Source organism: Lucilia sericata, unplaced genomic scaffold, assembly GCF_015586225.1.
Source record: "Lucilia sericata isolate MDLA Ls3-8-SP2 unplaced genomic scaffold, ASM1558622v1 Contig000565F_arrow, whole genome shotgun sequence".
Lineage (NCBI taxonomy): Eukaryota > Metazoa > Arthropoda > Insecta > Diptera > Calliphoridae > Lucilia > Lucilia sericata.
In genome coordinates this window covers 228,885-250,323 of record NW_023994575.1, presented here as the reverse complement: position 1 = coordinate 250,323, position 21,439 = coordinate 228,885, and the positions used below count along the sequence as shown (strand labels likewise).

The window sequence follows — 21,439 nt, the reverse complement described above, 5'->3', positions numbered from 1 at the left end:
GAACTAGAAATGACGATGAGTCCAGAATTGCCCTTAGTCTCTTATAAGTCAACACACTTGATCTTATTTAATTCCTACAAAATTTTACCTTAAGTCCTTTTTTACACTATGTACAAAATAATCCAATAGAATAATACACCTCCGTCACTGCGTTAATTTAAACTTTACAAAACTCTTCACACTCAATAGACCAAACAACTCAACAACAGTTATTTAATTTCCATCACACTTAAAATGTCGAAATTTCTCTTAAATCATTTTTATATTTTTACAATAATTGGTTATTGTACTATAACCCTAAATGATAACCTTAGATATAAAATGAAAATAGAACGTTATCTTATTTTGTGGTCCTGTTTACTCTTAATATGTTTCAATATTATCACTATGATAGCGATATTTAGTCCAGATGAATTTCTTTATCGTGGTGATGCTTTTGGATATTTCAATGATACGCTTAAAGTTTTATTTTCTGACATTGCGGTAACATGTTCCTATTTGGAGGCTATTTTCAAACGTAAACCATTAAGAGAATTTTGGAAAATATATGTAAGTTTGCACAAAAAATCGCCAGGAGAGGATATAAATATCTTTGACATCAAGTCGTTATGGCAAAATGGTCGCTTTCTTATAATATTCTATGTCATTGTCTTTTGCGAAGCCTTGGCCATGTTTGTATTCATTGTATGGCAGTGTAAAAACCGACATTTGATTTTATTTTGGAGTATATTTTCCCCATTGGCCTATGCGACCTATATACGTAATATGCAGTTTATATTCTATATAGAATTAATACGTTTGGAATTGGTGAAGCTTCAACATGATTTAAGTTTAATGGTTGACTATTCAAGATTTGTAGCTTACGGTTGTGGTTTTAAAGGATTTGAAGAGTTTTTACGTCGAAAATTGGTCGAGAAACAAAAACAATATCAAATGATTTACGAAATGTTTGAACATTTTCAAAACACTTTTGGATTATCGATTGTAGCTGTACTTTCCATGATTTATGTTCGCATATTGGTGGATTCATATTTTGCTTATTATTCTGTTTATAATAAGTGGAATAGATTAGGTAATGATATACATCTATTGGGGGAAATTTTCAAGTGATATTATTAAATTATATGTTAATTTAATGTTGTAGAAGTTACCCTGCTGTGCCCTTCGCTTTTAGAAATACCCGTATTTTTAATAACCTCAAAAAATTGTATGGATGTGGTGAGTTATGTCAAAATTTAAATTATTTAATTTTAATATCGAATTTGTATTTTCGATTCGAAAAGAAAAATGTACTTTTTATATTTACAGATCAAACTTATCACCTTTAACCTGCACAGCATTATAAGCCAATTTAATAATACAAATTCAATAATAAGCACACAGGTAAGTACATTTTTTGAATCCTAATAAATTAAATATATAGTTCTAATGAACGGAATGCGATCGATTGCATATTTTTAAATTATTACTTTATAAAAGATCAAACGCATATCGAATCAATCAATTTCGATCAAAAAATTTGTGTCTAATAATATTTTGATTTCAATTAAAATTTTATAGTTGAAACAAAAAGTGGACTTTTTGATAAAAAAGTATATTGTTTGAAAATTTATTATTAGAACTCTAGTTTCAATCTGATATGTGTAGATTAGAGCCCTGCATGAGTAACTCTATTTGCTACACACAATGAGTGACTCATTGCTTTGCACTCAACTCATTGTTTGTTTAGAATAGTATTTACAAAGTTTTGTTATACTCAAACGTTGTGAGTACTATCAAGTGAATGTGCAACTACATTCAAATCGAGCGAGTAAACAATTTGTTTATGTTAAAACAATACAAAATAGATTGTTTGAATCGAATGAATCGATTCAAACTTTTTCTTGAATAAATGGTGAAAATTTTGAATGCTGTTAAAACTAGTTCCTGTGGCCCGAATTCGCTGAAATTTGGTAGTCTTGAGTACAATTGATGACAAGATAATATTATGTTCGAATATTCGAAATTAAGTTCGAAAATTCGAAGTTATGTTCGAAAAATTTTTTATGCTTTTAAATTATTCTTTGAGTCCAAAAAACTAAAAAAAAAATTTTCGAAAATTCGAACTCATGTTCGAAAAAAATTTAAAGCTGATAAAACCAGTTCCCGTGGACCAAATTGGCTGAAATTTGGTGTTAAGTGTTAAGTACAGTTGATGACGCTACTATATTATCTTCGACTATTCGAAATTAAGTTCGAAAATTCGAAGTAATATTCAAAAAATCTGTTAATTTGTCGAACTTAAAAATTGTTTTGCTTTCACTCGATTCACTCACTGTATACTACTTGAATTGAATCACACAAACACTCTCATTACTTGTTTCGTTTGAATTGAGTATTGACTAACATTCCTTATTTTCAAATATACTATTCATTTCATTCATAAAACAATGAGTGAGTCAAACACAGTGTTTGAAAAAAATCAAATGTTTTAATTTATTATTTAAGTCACTCATGCAGGGCTCTAGTAAAAAAAATTTATTTTTGGGGTAAAAATTGCACTTATTTCTGATACTTTTTTTAAAAAAGCATTGATTTCTATTTAATGGTTCGTACAAATGAAAATGTATTTATACGATTTATAGCATTTTTGGAATATAATTTTTGTTGCTTCAGTAGGGAGGAAAAAAGTACCAAGAGGGGCATGAAAATGGGAAATTTAATTTTGTTCGAACTTATTGAGTTAATTTAGATAAAATTGTAAGAATTGGTAGATTTAGTCACACGAAATGGTTTTTTGTTTGCAACTCGGATAGCAAACCCTACTTGTTGCATGTTTTTTGAGCAATTCAACGCAGATCTACATATTTATATTAGGGTTCTATAGTTGAAACGAAAAGTCGACTTTTCGACTTTTTGCATTTAGTTAAAAGTCGACTTTTCGACTTTTTGCATTTTATGAAAAGTAGATTTTTCGACTTTTTTCATTTAATTAAAAGTCGACTTTTAGACTTTTAGTATTTTATAAATAGTCGAATTTTCGACTTTTTCCGACTTTTTGACTTTTTTCGACTTTTCGACTTTTTTTGACTTTTTTTTTTTGTCGACTTTTTGACTATTTTCGACTATTTTTTGACTTTTTTCGAGTTTTTCCGACTATTTTAGAGTTTTTGACTTTTTTTCCACTTTTTTAAAATTTTCGACTATTTTTGACTTTTTCTACTATTTTCGAGTTGTCGATTTTTTCCGACTTTTTCCGTCTTTTCGACTTTTTCCGACTTTTCGACTTTTATTTACAAAGTCGACTTTTTTCAAAGACGATAGTCCAGTTATCGACTTTTTTGGAACAAAATAGTCGAATTCGACTTTTTTCGACAAAAAGTCGATTGTTCGATTATTCGAAAGTCGATTTATAGAACCCTAATGTATATCGCTTGAGCTTTTCTGTGACATGAAACTTTATACACTGAACTTTTTTGGTACTTTTTGAATTTTTAATAATATTGAATATATAAACATAAAATTAAACATACAGGGACATGAATGCATTCATTCATAAGATAATCTGTACGAGAGGACTTTTGGTACGTTGCTTAGCTTCTACTATTTGAATGTAAGAAATCCTTTTGTAATCTAAATTTTGTTTTAATTTAACTTCAACTTGGGTAGCGAAGCATTCAATTATAAAATGGTTTAAGTTTAAAGTTTTGAAAAAAAAAAAAAAAACGTTTAAGTTTAAATGCTTGTAACAAAATGGAATTATTTTTTATTTTAAATAATTTTCAGTATGAATTGTTTTATTATATGTATATCTGAGGAATTAATCCTAATTGCTCTCTAGTCCTTTTTGTAGTTTTTTAGTACAACAATTTCAAACTGTCTATAAAAATTAATTGCATTTACATCTAAGCAGTTAATCATGTTAACGACAGTAAAAGTAACTAACACATATTGCCCTATAACGTAAGAAATGTTAGAGTCAGTAATGAACTACGCCAACATGAAAGTTTACATATCGAAAATTTTACGGCTACATTTAAGAATATTCAAAATAATGGGTTTTTGTAACTTATCACTAAATGAAAATTTCAAACCCAATGTCATCATAGAACGTTGTCTTACTTTGTGGTCTCTAGTTTTACTTGTGGCATATAACATTATGGCTTTTGTAGCCCTCACAAGTGATGATGTATATCTTTTTACTTCTGATAAATTCGGCTATTTTAATGATGTATTAAAATTTCTTGTTGCCGATATTGCTGTAACTATTTCGTATTTGGAAACGATTTTTAAACGATCAGAATTTTATAAATTTTGGACTATTTACAATTGTTTACAGAAGAAGTCAAATGATGAAAGGAAATTGTGGAAAAATTCTCGTTTTTTTGGTGTACTCTATACATTCATTATATTGGAGGCAGTAATTTTGACTTTATTCTTTAATTTTCAAACTATGACACGACATCTGATAATGTTTTGGAGTGTCTTTATGCCTTTTATCTATGCTGTACATTTGCGTAATATGCAATTTATTTTCTATATCGAACTAATACGTTTGGAATTGGTAAAACTAAAGGAGGACTTAAGCTTATTGGTTGATTATTCCCGTTTTATGGCCTATGGTTGTGGTTTTAGGGGATTCGAGGAATTTTTACGTAAACAATTACTAGACAAGCAAAAAAATTATCAAATGATTTATGAAATGTTTGAACATTTTCAAAATGGTTTTGGTTTTTCTATAATGGCGGTTCTCTTAATGATTTATGTTCGTGTTTTGGTTGATGCATATTTTGCTTACTATACGATCTTTCGCGATTGGAATAGAATAGGTATGTGAAAGGATTTTCGGCTTGATTGTTAGTTATTTAGTTATTTTTGTAATTTTCAGAACTTATGACCTTAATACCAGCCTGTTTACAAATTCCAGCATTTTTAATTACTTCAAAAAATTGCATGGATGTGGTGAGTTTTTTTTTTGCGGAGGGTTTGCCAATACCAATTTTATTTTAACTGTTGCTCATATTTTTGTAGGTTAAACTTATCACTTTTAACTTGCATAGTATTATAAGTCAGTTTAAAAATGAAGCTGGCATCATTAGTACACAGGTAAGAATAGTTGTTAATAGGTGGCTTGGATCAGTAAATTAGCCTGTTATTAGTCTAAAATCTAGACCATATTTTACTAGTCTATAGACTAGTCTATATAGTCTAGAACAAAAATGTTTGAATTATCTATTGACTACTGCCCATAGTCAAGTCCAAAGTCTTGACAAGACCATAGACCAGTCCATAGCCTACACAATTGGATGGTCTAGAGGCTATTCAATAGATTAATCTAAAGATTACATAGTAGACTAGTCAGTAGAAGTCCATAGACAAGTTAATAGACTAAAGCAAAGACTAATCGATTACCCAGTGAATAGACTAGTCAAAAAAAAAAAAAATAGTCGATAGCCGATTAAATAGACTAGTCAGTTAATTAGTTCACAGACTATTCAATAAGCTAGAGCACAGGCTAGTCACTACACTAGTACAAAGAATGTTTTATAGACTAGTCAATAGGTTAGTTAACAGATTATATGCTAGTTCATAGACAAGTCAGTCCAGAGATTAGTTAGTAGACTAGTCCCTAAATTAGTTCATAAACTATTCAATAGACTAGCTAATATAATAATATATAGACTAGCTATTAGTCAGGTTTGTAGACTAGTTAATAGACTAGTTCATAGACTAATTAAAAGAATGGTTCATAGACTAGCCAATAGGCTAGTAAATAGACTAGTTCATAAACTAGTCAATATTCTAGCCCATAAACAAGTTAATAATAGACTAGTGCCTAGATTAGTACATAATTCAATAGACTAATTAATATAATAGTATGTACATAGACTAGTTAATAGACTAGCCCATATACTATAGATTAGTATATATAGATTAGTTCATTAACTAGTCAATAGTCTTGTCCATAAACTAGTTAAATGACTAGTCCACATTTTAACAAATGTATTGCGATGTCAATTTCGGAAATTTTGATTCCATCGCTACATTAAGGACTAATTAATTAGTCCTTTTAAAAACTTCTATTGCATGCGCACATTTACTTCCTATCACATCATTAAATTAATGTTGCAACACTTTAATTACAAATTGTAACTGTCAATGTTAATTAATTGTAATTACTATAAAACATTAATATTTAATTATAAGTCAATAATATTAACACCTAAAGTCGTATCACAGAAAACTCATCTAAATAACATAAGAATTGCAATGACCAGTAACTGTGTAACCATGAATTCTCGCATACCAAATATTTTACGGATACATATGAGAATTTTTAGGATTGTTGGTTTTTGTGGACTCTCAATAAATGATGATTTTAAACGTAAAATAAATGTAGAACGTTGGCTAACATTGTGGTCTTGTGTGCTGATGGTATTTTTCAATATAATGGCACTTGTAACGTTCCTTGGCGATGATGAGTATCTTTTTACCAATGATATATTTGGCTATTTTAATGATATACTCAAAGTGGTTTTCGCCGATATAGCTGTAACTATAGCATATTTGGAAGCGATCTTTAAACGCGAGCATTATCACAAATTTTGGTTAATTTATGATCGTTTGCAAACGGAGTCAGATAGCAAGGGGAAATCTTTGTATCTTAAAGACTTATGGAGAAATCGACGTTTTTTGGGCATTTTCTATACGATAATTATTATGGAGACTGCGGCTATGATATGGTTTGCCAGCTTTCAAACAACGACACGACATGTGTTATTGTTCTGTATAATTTTCACACCCTTTACCTATGCTGTGCACTTACGTAATATGCAATTTATATTCTATATCGAAATATTACGTTTGGAATTGGTGAAATTGCAGGAAGATTTAAATTTATTGGTCGATTATTCCCGTTTTATGGCTTACGGTTGTACTTTTAGGGGATTCGAGGAATTTTTGCGTAAAAAAATACTAGACAAGCAAAAAACTTATCAAATGATTTTCGAAATGTTTGAACATTTTCAAAATGGTTTTGGATTTTCCATAATTGCGGTGATATTAATGATTTATGTGCGTGTTTTGGTGGATGCATATTTTGCTTACTATGCGATCTATTGTAATTGGGATACAACTGGTATGTAGAGTGGGTTTTTCGAATAGGGGAAAAGTGTTGAGTATTTCATCATATGTTGTGAATTTCAGAAATAATTTTGTTAATACCAGCCTGTTTTCAAATTCCGGCTTTTTTAATAACCTCAAAAAATTGTATGGATGTGGTGAGTTTGGGCGTGGTGGGACCATAGAATACATAATGTTTCTTTTGATTTAATATTTCTAGGTTAAACTTATTACTTTTTATTTACACAGTATAGTAAGTCAGTTTGAAAATCATAGTAGTATTGTTAGTACTCAGGTAAGCAGTAAGATATTTAAAAACAATAAATCAATTTTTATTATTTTTAAAAATTTTCGCGAATATTTCTTGAATTCTAAAAATGGAAAACATTTAAAATTATATGGTTTTTATTTATAAATAAAATTTTATAATTTTTATTTACCTTTTAGTTGCAAAATTTCTCTTTACAAATTCTTCATCAACGCATCTGTATCAATGGTATTGGTATTACTCGCATGGATGGCTATATGTTGACCAGGGTAAGTTTGTTTTATTTTTTAGATATTTTTTCACTCACTCTTTTGAAACTCTCTTCCTTCTTCTTTAGGCCATTGGCTCGATAACAACTTATATGATTTTCTTTATACAATTTATGCCGAAATTTACCAACTTTCAAGATGACAAGAAAAATTAAATTAAAACTATAATGTTTATTTATGTGTATGTGTGTTTTTTCTTCATTCTTTTATTAATTATTAATTAAGCTCATCTATAAAAAAAGGATGTTTTGTTGTCTTAATAAAAATCTAATTGTAAAAAAAAAAATTATGATTTCTTTGTTGTTTTGTTTAAGTTTTTTGTAAAGATTTTCATTTAACTTTTGTGGAAATTTTTTTTTAAATAATAATATACAATACATAAATTTAGAATGTTGTGTTCGAATTGTAATAAATTAAATTTATTGCAAAAATATTTAAAATTCCGTTTAAGTCGATGTTTGAGTTGGAAAAAACTTACATGAAAAGCAATCACTTTTTTAAAATTATTTTGGAATGGTTTTCATACAAACACCGAACAACAGGCAGTCGATTTTTGGAAAAGGCTTTTACTTTTTAAAACAATTAAACAAATTCAAAAGTTATTAAAAAAAATTTGCAAATAAAAGAAGCTAAAACAAATTTTATATTCCAAATGTCTGGCCTTTTTATATGTTTAGTATTAAACTCTTGTAAATCATTGGCACTATTGAAATGTATGTATGTATTTGTAATTGTTATAAAAAATAATAATATTTAAGACTTTTGCGAAATTCTATTTAAAATATTTTGTTCAAAATTAAATATTTTATTGCTTTTATAAAGTTTAAAGTACATACTAAAAATCTAGTTGTTTATTTTTTTTATTGAAAGTAATACAAAAGAAAAACTATTTTTAATATAAGTTTTCTTAGTTTTTTTTCATCTTTTTGTTTCAGTCTAGACTTAATAGAAAATGTGTATGTGTGAGAGGAGCAAATTCCTAAACCATAAATTTTTAATATAAATAAATCATTTATAGTTTTTCTTTCTTTTGCAAACATATTTTGTTTCTCTTTTTAAATACTTTCCTACAACATAAATTCTAATCATATTCATGTGATGATTCTCGTTTAGAAATTAAATTCTCTTTCTCCTCATCATTACCCTCAATAATGGTGGTACTCGACACAGCATTACGATTTTGTGCCTTAGTACGATGTATATTATGTGTGAGACCCGATTCGGTTAAAACTTCAACCTCATCGTCGTCATCATCATCATCGTCCACATCAAAGTAAGGATGTGATGATGTTGGACGGAATTTATAGCCCGTCAAGACAAAGAAAACATAAGTGGCCATTTCACGGAACATTTCATCCAACCAGGCATATTGGAAGGCCACCGTCATTTTAAGCAAATAAACAATAATGCGTGTAAAGTAGATATAACAAACGATCATTATGTAAAATTGGCGGAATAATTTCAATTTACGTAAATTAATGGCAGCTTTGCCATCGGTGGCAGAGGCTTCATGTAAATGACGTATCGACCAGACGATCGGGAATAATATGGCACCACAACATAGCAGATCAACAAATATGAATATATTATGCCAGGTTCGGTATTCAGCATCACTTTCCTCGGATTCTTCGATAATAATTTCAGCAACATTGGCTAAAACCTTTAAGTGGTTGGGGGAAAATATTATTAAATTGGTTTTATTTTAAATTATTTATGCTTGTTTCTTGTTCTTACCTGTAACGGTATTACAACCATAAAGATTTTCTTATCTTTATCGGATAGTATATGTTTGATAAATGTCCAACCGGTGCCAATTAAAACGATGGTTATGAATAGTACAGCTCCTTTAAGTCTAGTAAATGGTAAGAAATAGGAAATATATTTATAGTATATTTATATTTTTTTTTAGAAAACTTGTTAAAAACATTATTTTTAATAATTTGTGGAATAGTCTCTCTTTTATAGAAAATTCATCAAAATATGTTTAATGATTATGTTAAAAATATTCGTCAAAAACTTCTAATAAGATTAAAGATCGACTAGTCGAAAATATTCTAGATAACTCATATAAATATTGTTCAAAAACTAGTCCAGAACTTTTATAGAAAACTTGTGGAAAACGTTCTGTATAAAATCTGTCAAATCTGTTTGAAAAAAAATAAATCGTTAAAAACTTTTTAAGAAAACTAGTTAAAAGAATTAGTCAAAGAATCGCCGAAAAATTGTTTGACAAAAAGTAGTCAAAATTAGTAATTTTGTAAAAAAATCATTTCGCGGTGTTTTTTCGCAAAAATCTAGTAAAAACCTAGTTTCTTATAGAGCTTTTGTCATACATTTTTATACCCTACACCACTTTAGTGGGGAGGGTATATTGGATTTGTGCTGATGTTTTTAACATACAAAAATATTCGTCCTAGACCCACCTTAAAGCATACCAATCGGCTTAGAATCGTTTTCTGAGTCGATTAAGCTATGTCCGTCCATCCGTCTGGCTGGCTATCCATGTAAACCTTGTGCGCAAGGTACAGGTCGCAATTTTTAAGATAATTGGATGAAATTTGTCATGCACGAAGCCTATTGAAAATGGTTAAAATCGGTCCATTATTTCACCTAGCCCCCATAGAACAGAACCTCCCGAAAAGGCCTTCTGAGCTCATAATTATGTTAAATATACAGATATATGTATCTATAAAATACGGCACAACTAAGTTTTATAGAAGTCTTGATGACCCTGCCAAATTTCATAAAGATCGGGCCCCATTTGACCCTAGCTCCCATACAAAGTCCCCTTCAGAAAATTACTTGAATGTCCCAAATTAACTTATAAACACAAATATCGCGATGAAATTCAGCACAATAAAATATTATGTAAATATAAATATATTCACAAAATGTTATCGGGCTTGGTCCATATTTGCCCCTAGCCCCCATATAAAGCCTCTTTCAGAAAATTAGTTTTTCATCCATAAATTGCTTAAATGTATCGGAACAAGGGAATATTGAAGATAAATGCTTTATTATGAAAATTAAATCACATTTAATATTCATAACTGGTGTAGGGTATCATATGGTCGGCCACGCCCGACTATACTTTCTTACTTGTTTTTAATATGTTAAATTATTTTGCAAAAAAACTCGCCGAAAAAGTGTTTTTTAACTAGGAAATTAATTTTGTATAATGATTTCTCTGAAAAATTCTTCCTAATTTCATAATTTTTCATACTTACAAATGAGCAATATAGTATAAAATGGCCCATGCTTCCACATGTTCTCCTCTGGTTTCAATAAAATGATAATTTATTGAATGGAACATTAAAGACAATGATTTTAAAAATACTAAAACCGCCATTATGTAGTGAATTTTGTAAACGGTGTGTCTGCAACAAAAAAAAAAAAAAAAATATAAATATTTATAACTAATTAGAAAATATTACAAATTTGAAAACTCACTTGCTCTTTTTTAAGATAAATACCCAAAATAGACCAGACAAAAAGAATAGTAAAGACATCATTAAATATAAAGCGGGCAAAGGCATTTCTCCAGCTGACAAATAGTTGCCATTATTGTTTTCTTCAATATCAACCTAAGAAAAAATAAATAAAATTGTAATAAAAACCAATAAATATTTAGAATAAATTAAGTTTTGAGTTAAAAAATTAAATAGCGAAAATTCTTTTTGATTAACTAACAAAAATACTTAAATTTTGTTTTTAATACTTACCACAAATGAAACTTCTTTATCGAAACCATGATAGTTCTCACAATTATGGAAATATAAATTATAAAGACCCTCCTCACGCAATGAACCCACAAACATAGAAAACTATAATTAAGTAAAAAATTAATATCAAAAACTCAATATAATTTACTTGTCTAATACATACCGACATATTATAATAATTTACACCATCCACATTTGTCCTTGTTAAGGGCAGAATTAAATTTTTACAAAATGGATTTTGTACATTTTCCTTTGAGGAATAATCTGGAGCTTGTTGCATCACAGCTGCTGGCATGGTAGGTGGGTTTAAAGACTTTTCGGATGATTCAACTTTCTTTTCACCGCTTCCTTGAGTTTTTTCTTCTGCTACAGGATTTTCACCTATAACTTGTTCTTCTTTGACTTTTTTGGCAGCTGCTGTTGGTTTAGAGGGGACTGCGGGTGCTTCGTACGAATCATCGTCATCCATTAGTTGTTCTTCATTGAGTAAAACTGGTGGCATATTTTCGCCGTTGGCTTCTCCTTCGTGTGGTGCAACATCACGTCTACGACGGGGTCCTAAAACTAGTCTATTTTGAGTTGTATGCACTTTTGATTGTCGTTTGCCACGGTACATGGGAAACATTGAGCTGTCCTTGTAGATGTGTTGATTGCGCCATTCGGGTGAGCATTTTACATGGACTCTGTAATGGATAAAAAAAATTTGTTTGATTATTGATATTAAAAATTTAATATGTAATTAATCTAGTGTGGTTTCAAAAAAGTTTATCATATTAAGATATCTTGGGAGCGTCATCCCTTAGGAACACTGATTGGAAACATCTAAGGAACTACGTTCAAGAAACTGAGTTTCTCATTATTTGGCCTATAATTTTTTCTGACATGCTTTTGTCGAGTATATAATAACATGCACTGAACTGACCTGGTTCTAAGAAACTAAGTTTTTTTATGATTTAGGATATATTCCCTACTATTTTTTTTCTAGGAAAAGGAGTGTCCAACAAAGCATTCGCTTTAATATGCGTTCGATTGATTCGAACGTAATGAAGCCTTACAAGATATTTATTAAGAGGTTTCTGATTTAAATATGCTTAACTTACTGTAAATTCTTCAAATCAAATAAAAAGAATAAAATTGGACCACTTCTTTGAAGACTCCAAGATTCTTCCAATAAACATTTATTTTGATGAGAATCCAAATAAGGATTCATTTGATCGATGGTAGTCTTGTCCAAAGACAAACCCAGCTGGAATAATATAAATAAAGTTAATATACAAAATTAACATTAGAATTATTTCTCATAACAAACCTTTTCATTACCCGTTTCCGAGGACAACACCAATTTGCTAAGATTAACATTTAAATGGCCATTCGTATAGAAACCAAACGTTGACAAGGCAATATAGGGACGATCATCGGTCTAAAATTTGTTGTTTTTTTATTTTATAAAATTATTTAATTTTTTTTCCAATTTCTTTCATCAATACTTACTCGAACTTCCAAATGATGTTTACGTGCCTCCACTAGATGGTCACGTAGAAATGCCGCAATTATTAAAAAGACAAATATTGATTTGGCCAACGTCATTGGCTTCCTCATAAGAGGTGTTGTTATTAACATTTTATTTATTTTTGTCATCTTTACGATGACAATTTTTACTTAGACGTAGTTTTTGTTTTTATATTTCAATGGTTATGCTGAAGAGTTATATTTGTGTAGTTGTATTTTTAAATAATTTATTGTATTAATAAAATATATTGAATAAATAAAATTATTTTCTTTTTTTAAGCTCGTAAAAAAACTTCACTTATTCATTTTTTACACACACACAGCTGGGTTAATTGTCAAACTAGAGAAACATGATGGAATGAAACATATGAAATGTCAAATTATGACAGAGATGGCACTAGTAGATGGAAGTTGGTATTTGTGGGTAAAAAGGGGATAAATTGTTAAAGAATACTAATTGTGATTGCATGTTAAAATAGCTTAAGTCGAAAATTTAGATATATATTGTTTTCGTTGCAGATTTAGATGTGTACGTAACCTTAATTTTTTCACATAAAAACGTAAACTTTATTTTAAATAAATCTTCCATTTCTAAATCGATATGAGTGGAGTGTATACAAAGTTTTGCATAGATATAAAATAAAAATGATCATAGATTTTCGCTATTTTCTTATTTGGATCATTATTTGAGAATTTACAGATTTATGATTTTCAAAATAAATAAATTTAAAAATAAATTTGTAAACTGGTGAACTCATATAAAACAAGTAAGAGTGCTATATTCGGCTGTGCCGAATCTTATATACCCTTCACCATAGCGTATTTAAAAAATATCAATTTTATAAAATTTAAATCTATTTTATTTTCCTCACTATATGATTATTATAGCAAAACAAAATAAACAACAACAACGTTAAACGAAATAAACACACAAAAAACAAAATACACAAGGCAGTAAAACCAATAGATATCCAAACATACGAAACGAAATGCACAAAAAAACAAAAACAAAATACACAACGCAATGAAACCAACAGACAGTCAAACATACGAAACTGAATACACCAAGAAACAAAAACAATATACACATGGCGATGAAACACACAGCCATTCAAACATACGAAACGAAATAATCAAAAAACAATAACAAAATATACAACGCAATGAATAAGCAGTGTTGTTGTTGCTTATTTTTTATGAAAATTTCAGAGGTTGTCTCGGATTTTTGCTTATATCTCCGTTGTTAATGGACGTATTTTGCTGATTTTAAATAGGAAACTTCTCGAAAGCATGTCTGATAGAATTATTGAAGATTTGGATCTCGAAGATATCTGGGGTCCTCAGAAAACTGATTTCAACAGACAGACGGACAGACAGACAGACAGACAGACGGACAGACAGACAGACAGACAGACAGACAGACAGACAGACAGACAGACAGACAGACAGACAGACAGACAGACAGACAGACAGACGGACATGGCTTAATCGACTCCGCTATCTATAAGGATTCAGAATATATATACTTTATAGGGTCGGAAAATTATATTTTTAAAATTACAAACGGAATGACAAACTTATATATACCCTTCTCACGAAGGTGAAGGGTATTAAAATTGGTGAACTAGTAAAGTAGGTGTGGCAACTCTCAGATGAATTTAGTATTAAAATGTATATATCTGGGTAACTATAAAAGCTAGAGTCACAAAATTTTGTACGATTAACTTTAGTATGAATATAGATATTTAGAACAGACCTTCGTATATCTGGAAAACTTTAACATTATCATTTAGATAAAATATTTGAAGATTAGCAATAGTGTGCGTGGCACTTTCTCTATGAAGTAAATGTAAAAATTAGAATATCTGGGAAACTAAAGCAGCTACTCCTTCCTAATCTTTTAAAGTAGGAAGGTTTTAAGTATGAATATTAAAAACGAAGGTAGACCAGCGATAATTTACTAAATTTCGTATATCTGAGAAACTATAATAGCTAAAAACTTTAAATTTTCTACGAGGTACTATCAATATAAATATTTAGGACTGCCTTCTCTTAAAATGGCCCACTATGAGCCGATTTTTTTGGATTTTCATATAAAAATCGATTTTGATGAAAAATTTAATTGATCAATTGTACCGTTCGTTAGGGAACTACACACAAATCAATTTTTCAATAAAAAATAGGTTTTTGATTAAGTTTAATTAAAATTTTACACGCGTGTTAAGTTTTATTGAATATGTGTTAATTTTTATGGTGTCTTTGCAATATTATGAAATTATTACTTAATTATAAAATTTCGTTTTTTTATTAAATATCGTCTTAATTTAAGTATATAAAAGTTGCTGGCATCTATTATTAAAGCGACAACAAGTTGGATGACAAAGGTTTTGTCTTTCGACTCGTCTAGCTGTATAGCAGGCTATATTAGGTCTCCCAACTCTAGGGTAACACATACGTTGACATACCCTTTGACCCGGTCGCAAAACTACGCTATACATGCGGCAACCTAATTGTGCTGTAAAGAGAAAATAAATAAATTACAATCAAAATGTTTAACAATTTAAAAATATCAGATTATTACTGTTCCGTTCCTCTAATCATGATTCCTAATGACTAAAATAAAATGCTTTTTCGAGAAAAATTCGAAATAAATCGAAAATAGTCAAAAAGTCGTAAAAAATCAAAAAGTCGAAAAGTCGGAAAAAGTCGAAAAAAGTCGAAAAGTCGAAAAAAGTCGAAAAGTCGAAAAAAGTCGAAAAGTCGGAAAAAGTCGAAAAAAGTCGAAAAGTCGGAAAAAGTCGAAAAGTCGACCATTTATAAAATACTAAAAGTCGAAAAGTCTAAAAGTCGACTTTTAAACAAATGAAAAAGGTCGAAAAGTCGAAAAATCGACTTTTCATAAAATGGAAAAAGTCGAAAGGTAGAAAAGTCGACTTTTAACTAAATGCAAAAAGTCGAAAAGTCGACTTTTCGTTTCAACTATAGAACCCTATCTAGAAGTATAACATCTTATATGAGGTGTTGGATAACACATACGTTGACATATCCTCTGACCTCGTCGTATAAGTCTAGAATACATGCGACATCCTGGTTGGGCTGCACAAAAAAGGTTAATTTAAGAAGATTAAGGACAAAATTATATTTAAACTAAAATTTTATAAAAAATTTTAATTATATCACTTTTCCAAGTCTATGTATGTATATCTTATAAGTATAAGAGATAGTTCAGATATTACCTCTTCCTGTCTCCTAAACATCATATTCCGCGCCAAAATCATTTTAACTTATAGTAAATATTTAGGAGTTTGGAAAAGGGGATTTGATTTCGGATCCCTATTTTTTTTTATCAAAAATCTATTTTTAAAGGAATCTCAAGAAAATATGTAAATTTTTAGTAAAATTTGAAAAATTAGGTTGTTTTATAATTGTAATAATGTTTATTGACTAATTCATAATTGGAAATTTATCGAATTAAAAAAAGGTCCTTTTACAGCTGTACTTTATCTAAACAATTTATGGAGGTCTGCACGTATTACCAACACGACAACAATTTGAAGGACAAAGAGATATACGTTCACCAAATCTAGAAGTATGACATCTTATTTGAGGTGAGAGCAAACATAGACGTTGACATACTCTCTGACCCCGACGTATATAAGTTGTATACATGCGACATTCTTGTTGGGCTGCACATAAATCATAAGAGTAATAAAAAATAATTATTAAAAGTTAAAATACATACATATATTTAAGTCGTAACATGTAAGCATGTAATGAAAAATTGAAAATCATTCGCCCTAATCGGGAAGAATTAGATTCGAATGGGATATGAATTAAAATACGATTAGAATTCGGCTTTAGCAAATCTTAATCTAACAATTCAGATATTTTAGATTATAAAAGATGATCATTGATCACTAAAAACATGTAGAATAAAATGCAGAGTATAAAAATCAGAGTGGGACCATGAGGGGTCTCAAAAAATCTGATTTTAGTAAAATTTGAAAAAATACAATTGAAATAAAGTTTATTGATTAGTTCATAATTTTAGATCTGTCAATTCAAAACAAAGTTCCTTTACATCTGCGCTTTATTTAAACAATTAATGGAGGTCTGCATGTATTGCCCACACGACAACAATCTGGAGGACAAAGAAACATTCGTTCGCCAAATCTAGAAGTATAACATCTTATTTGAGGTGAGGGCAAACATATACGTTGACATACCCTCTGACCCTGACGTATATAAGACATATACATGCGACATTCTCGTTGGGCTGCACATATACGGTAAAAGTTAAAAAGATTTATTAAAAATTAAAATATATTTAAGTCGAGTTAAAGGCTTGGACCTAAACATTGTAATATTCAAGGTTATTCGTTCTTATCGGAAAGAATTAGATTCGTATTGGAAAAGACTTTAAATTAGAACATAATTCACTTTATCTACTTAAAGTATAACAATCGGCTCAGAATCACTTTCTGAGTCGATTTATTTTATATTCAAAATTTATTTAAAATAAACTCTTACCCGTAACAGTAGTAAAACATAAAACGAATGCAAGGACGCAGAAATACAGTGACTTCGTCTTCATGGTAATTAATTCGAAAGATTAAAAGTGTTTTATTATGGAAAAAACTAAGTCACATCAAGTATTTATAGTACATTGAGAGTCATACACAAGATTTACTATATTTACTTATCATTTATTATTTCTTTATTATTCTTCATTATTTCTTATCTTTAATTAAGTTTTTCGTTTTGTTTTCAATTCAATACAAAATCCATTTCATTTTCTATAAAACTTTTATTTAGTCTACAACAACAGATTTATTGTTTCTGCTGCGAAAAACAATTGTATAAATATTATTTTATTTAAATATTTCAATATCGGTTTATTTGCAATAAATATGATAAAATATTGTGTAATATTTTGGTGTTTTGCTATTTTCCTTGTAATTGTTCAAGGTAAAAGAAATTTTGAATAATTGATTTATTTTATTTAATTACTTTTGTTTTAAGAAATTTCAGCTGATGAAACTTGTCCGCGGGGTAAAAATGAAATATTTCTGACATTGGGTCCCAATTGTGATCGTGAATGTGCCAATTTGAATAAACCTTGTGCAAAAGAAGGTGAACCGCATCGTACGGGTTGCTTTTGTCGTAGTGGATTTGCCCGAGATGGGGAGGGAACTTGTGTGCCGATTGTGTTTTGTCCAAGAATAAATTCAAATCTATTGTAGTTTTAAATGTACAGATAAAAAAGGAAATATATATTTTTTTTAATTAAATTTAATGGGTCTAATTTATACACTTTTATCAAAAGTTTATAAATCAAATTTTCATACAAAATTTGTTTTATAAACCTTTGATAAATGTTTATGAATAAGGCAGTGAATGTTTTAAATTGAATCAAAAACAAGTAAGAATGTATAATCGAGCATGGCGAACCATATGATACCCTACACCAGTGATTATGTTAAACATGTGAAATATATTTTGATTTTTACCTAATAATTCAGAAATATTTTAAAAATTTGTTGGCAAAAAAAGAGATTTTCTAAAAGAGGGGTTATATGGCCCCTGCCCCCATATAACCCCTCTTTTAGAAAATCTCTTTTTTTGTTAACATAGGCCTATTTTTATAAATTTTGGTAGAGAGATTTACATATACCTTAAAGTTATTTATGCAGAATGTCATCGTGATATTAGTGTTTATAAGTGAATTTTGAACATCAAGTCATTTTCTGAAGGGGACTTTGTATGGAGGCTAGGGTCAAATGAGACCCGATCATTACGAAAATCAGACTTATCATTTAGACTTTTATACAACTAAGTTTTTGGAGAGATACAAGAACATTTAACATATTTATAAGCTCAAAAGCCCAGGCGGTATGATTATAATGGACCAATTTTAACTATTTTGAATAGGCTTGGTTCAAAAGAAGAGTATGTGCCAAATTTGAAAATTGCGAATTGTAGCATCCGCACAAGGTTTACATGGACACACATGAAGACATACGGATAAATACACAGAGACAGATATAGCTAAATCGACTCAGTGATTCTGAGCCGGTTAGTATACTTTAAGGACCAATATTTTTGGGTACTAATAACATCGGTAATATAATATATTCCGAAATATTTTAACAATTTGTGGTTTTCGATTTTCGTCCTTGGACCAAAAGAAATTATCTCGAAAATTGCGACCGGTAACGTATGTACAAGGTTTACATGGACACAAGACACTTTAAGGTAGGTGTAGGACCAATATTTTTGGATCATCAGTCCAAACGCATAATACCCTCTCCACTATAGTGGTCTAGGGTTTTATCATAACTTTGAAACAATAAACTAAAAAGGTTTACATGGACACACATGAAGACAAACGGATAGATACACAGAGACAGATATAGCTAAATCGACTCATTGATTCTGAGCCGGTTAGTATACTTTAAGGACCAATATTTTTGGGTACTAATAACATCGGTAATATATTATATCGGTAATATAATATATTCCGAAATATTTTAACAAATTGTGGTTTTCTATTTTCGTATGTACAAGGTTTACATGGACACAAGACACTTTAAGGTAGTTGTAGGACCAATATTTTTGGGCGTTACAAATATCAGCCCAAACGTATAATACCCTCCCCACTATAGTGGTCTAGGGTATTATCATAACTTTGAAACAATAAACTAAAACCAAACTTTTATATCATCCCAGTCATATTTCTGACCAAAAATTAACTTTTTATATAAACATTTTGTTAAAATCTTTTTAATTTTTTTTCCAAATTATGCTTTTTTTCCCTTTTTCCCTTTTCCGACACATAGTGGATTTCTGTGATTTCGAAGATATCTACAAAATATTCCTCTTCAATCCCCGATATGTATGAATTGATTTTATTATAATATAATACAAAAAATATACAATATTGTCACAACAATAAACTATTTCAATTATTGCACATTTAATGCTATAAAAACACCTGCTTATATTAAAAATATTATTATTTATTGAAACAAAGTTAAACCATTGAATACGTGTTACACTTCAATAAAACAAAAAACTCAAAACAAAATGATTATTTATTTGCATTTAATATTCATATTTTATTTATTACTAAATTCCATAATTACAATACAGACACATGCTGGTAGGTAATATTCATTTGTTTCTCCTCATTATTTACAATTTTTTCATAAAATCCTTTTTTAATACGTGTAATCCACAACGCTGAAATCCTTACGCTGTTATTGTCGTTGTTATTATAAGCTCAATGTCCTGCTAATGAATTATACTATACTGATCCCTCACCTATGTGTGATGTTAATTGTCAGAATTTACAACGTCGTTGTCCTTTAACATCAATACGTCCAGTAGCTGGTTGTTATTGTCGACCAAATTATGCTCGTAACTTGCAACAAAAATGCATACCGCGTCAGCTGTGTGGTGGAGTTTTAAAAAAGTTAATATTATATTTATAGAGTGTTTAATTTTAATTTTTTGATTTTTTTTGTTGCTTTATGTTTTAGTTAGAGATTGTGATAGTAATGAAATACCGATTTCGCCTTCTATGATTGGTTGTGAAGAGATGTGTACCGATTTTCGTTTATCTGTTTGTTATCGTATCACGGAAAGACGTTGCATTTGTGCTGCACTATTTTGTCGCAATCAACGTGGTCAATGTGTGCGAAATATTCAAAGAATTTTTTAAATAAAAAGGGATTACAAACTTAATTATAGAGTGAAAAAAAATTAAAAATAAAAAATTTAATATTATGAAAAATTTCATCGGGTTATTACCGTTAAAATCATATTCAGAAGAAGGTTAGAATTTAATTTCAGACTATGTTCGATATTGTTCAAATTATCGGTTTTCAATTGCTGAAATTCCCTCACAAACCGTATTATTTCTGCTCTGTATCTTCCAGTTTCCAGAAAAATTTAATAATTGGAATTTTTACACTCTACACCACCATAGTGGGGAGGGTATTATGCGTTTGTGCTGATGTTTGTAACACTTAAAAATATTGGTCCTACACCAACCTTAAAGTAAACTAATCGGTTAAGTTCAATCACTTTCTGAGTTTGTCCGTCCGTCCGTCTGTCTGTGCGTACATGTAGAACTAGTGCGCACGCCATAGGTCATAATTTTCAATATGATTTGATCCAAGGACGAAATTTTGAAAATAAATAAAATCGGTCCATTATTTCGCCTAGCTCCCATACAACTGTAACCCCACGATTTGGTCTTTTGAGTTCATAAATATGTTAAATGTTCTTGTATCTCTCCAAAACTCGGCAAAATTTAGCTTTATATAAGTCTAAATGATTTTGCTGCTTTTTGTAATGATCGGGCCTCATTTGACCCTGGGCCACTTACAAAGTCCCCTTCAGATAATGACTTGATGATTAAAATTCACTTATAGACACTAATATCACCATGAAATACTGCATAAATATCTTTAAACTATATGTAGATCCCTCTACCAAAATTTATAAGGATAGGCCCATATTAACCCCCTGCCCCAATCCATATATGATCCATAAATAATCTTTTT

General features: G+C 29.6%; 5 protein-coding genes across 8 annotated transcripts; 3 read left to right on the top strand and 2 right to left on the bottom strand.

Moving 5' to 3' along the window:
- The first annotated feature begins 321 nt into the window (after positions 1 to 321).
- On the top strand, positions 322 to 7,846 carry LOC119606258 (gustatory receptor 8a). Its single transcript, XM_037959691.1, has 5 exons — positions 322 to 1,072; positions 1,145 to 1,218; positions 1,309 to 1,383; positions 7,549 to 7,638; positions 7,707 to 7,846. The coding sequence occupies exons 1-5, from the start codon at positions 322 to 324 to the stop codon at positions 7,791 to 7,793; spliced, it is 1,077 nt and encodes a 358-aa protein (XP_037815619.1). The 3' UTR covers positions 7,794 to 7,846.
- Positions 7,847 to 7,924: 78 nt separating this feature from the next.
- On the bottom strand, positions 7,925 to 13,185 carry LOC119606255 (protein GPR107). Its single transcript, XM_037959689.1, has 9 exons — positions 12,852 to 13,185; positions 12,670 to 12,780; positions 12,461 to 12,606; positions 11,524 to 12,043; positions 11,361 to 11,462; positions 11,089 to 11,222; positions 10,866 to 11,015; positions 9,373 to 9,490; positions 7,925 to 9,298 (listed from the first exon to the last, which is right to left on the bottom strand). The coding sequence occupies exons 1-9, from the start codon at positions 12,996 to 12,998 to the stop codon at positions 8,720 to 8,722; spliced, it is 2,007 nt and encodes a 668-aa protein (XP_037815617.1). The 5' UTR covers positions 12,999 to 13,185; the 3' UTR covers positions 7,925 to 8,719.
- A 1,880-nt stretch (positions 13,186 to 15,065) lies between these two features.
- Positions 15,066 to 17,596, bottom strand: LOC119606262. Of its 3 annotated transcripts, none has more exons than XM_037959693.1 (2): positions 17,400 to 17,596; positions 15,066 to 15,384 (listed from the first exon to the last, which is right to left on the bottom strand). In XM_037959693.1, exons 1-2 carry the CDS (start codon positions 17,461 to 17,463, stop codon positions 15,194 to 15,196), a joined length of 255 nt encoding a protein of 84 aa, XP_037815621.1. In that variant the 5' UTR covers positions 17,464 to 17,596; the 3' UTR covers positions 15,066 to 15,193. The 3 variants fall into 3 exon arrangements, with proteins under 3 accessions (XP_037815621.1, XP_037815625.1, XP_037815624.1); XM_037959697.1 differs by lacking the exon at positions 15,066 to 15,384 and adding an exon at positions 16,287 to 16,555 and having other exon boundaries at positions 17,400 to 17,502; XM_037959696.1 differs by lacking the exon at positions 15,066 to 15,384 and adding an exon at positions 16,916 to 17,145 and having other exon boundaries at positions 17,400 to 17,502.
- Positions 17,597 to 17,657: 61 nt separating this feature from the next.
- LOC119606264 (chymotrypsin inhibitor-like) lies at positions 17,658 to 18,160 on the top strand. 2 transcript variants are annotated; one of them, XM_037959702.1, is made up of 2 exons: positions 17,658 to 17,837; positions 17,901 to 18,160. In XM_037959702.1, exons 1-2 carry the CDS (start codon positions 17,780 to 17,782, stop codon positions 18,110 to 18,112), a joined length of 270 nt encoding a protein of 89 aa, XP_037815630.1. In that variant the 5' UTR covers positions 17,658 to 17,779; the 3' UTR covers positions 18,113 to 18,160. The 2 variants fall into 2 exon arrangements, with proteins under 2 accessions (XP_037815630.1, XP_037815629.1); XM_037959701.1 differs by having other exon boundaries at positions 17,892 to 18,160.
- Positions 18,161 to 19,950: 1,790 nt separating this feature from the next.
- Positions 19,951 to 20,592, top strand: LOC119606257 (inducible metalloproteinase inhibitor protein-like). Its single transcript, XM_037959690.1, has 3 exons — positions 19,951 to 20,031; positions 20,151 to 20,324; positions 20,411 to 20,592. The coding sequence occupies exons 1-3, from the start codon at positions 19,956 to 19,958 to the stop codon at positions 20,590 to 20,592; spliced, it is 432 nt and encodes a 143-aa protein (XP_037815618.1). The 5' UTR covers positions 19,951 to 19,955.
- The last annotated feature ends 847 nt before the right edge of the window (positions 20,593 to 21,439 follow it).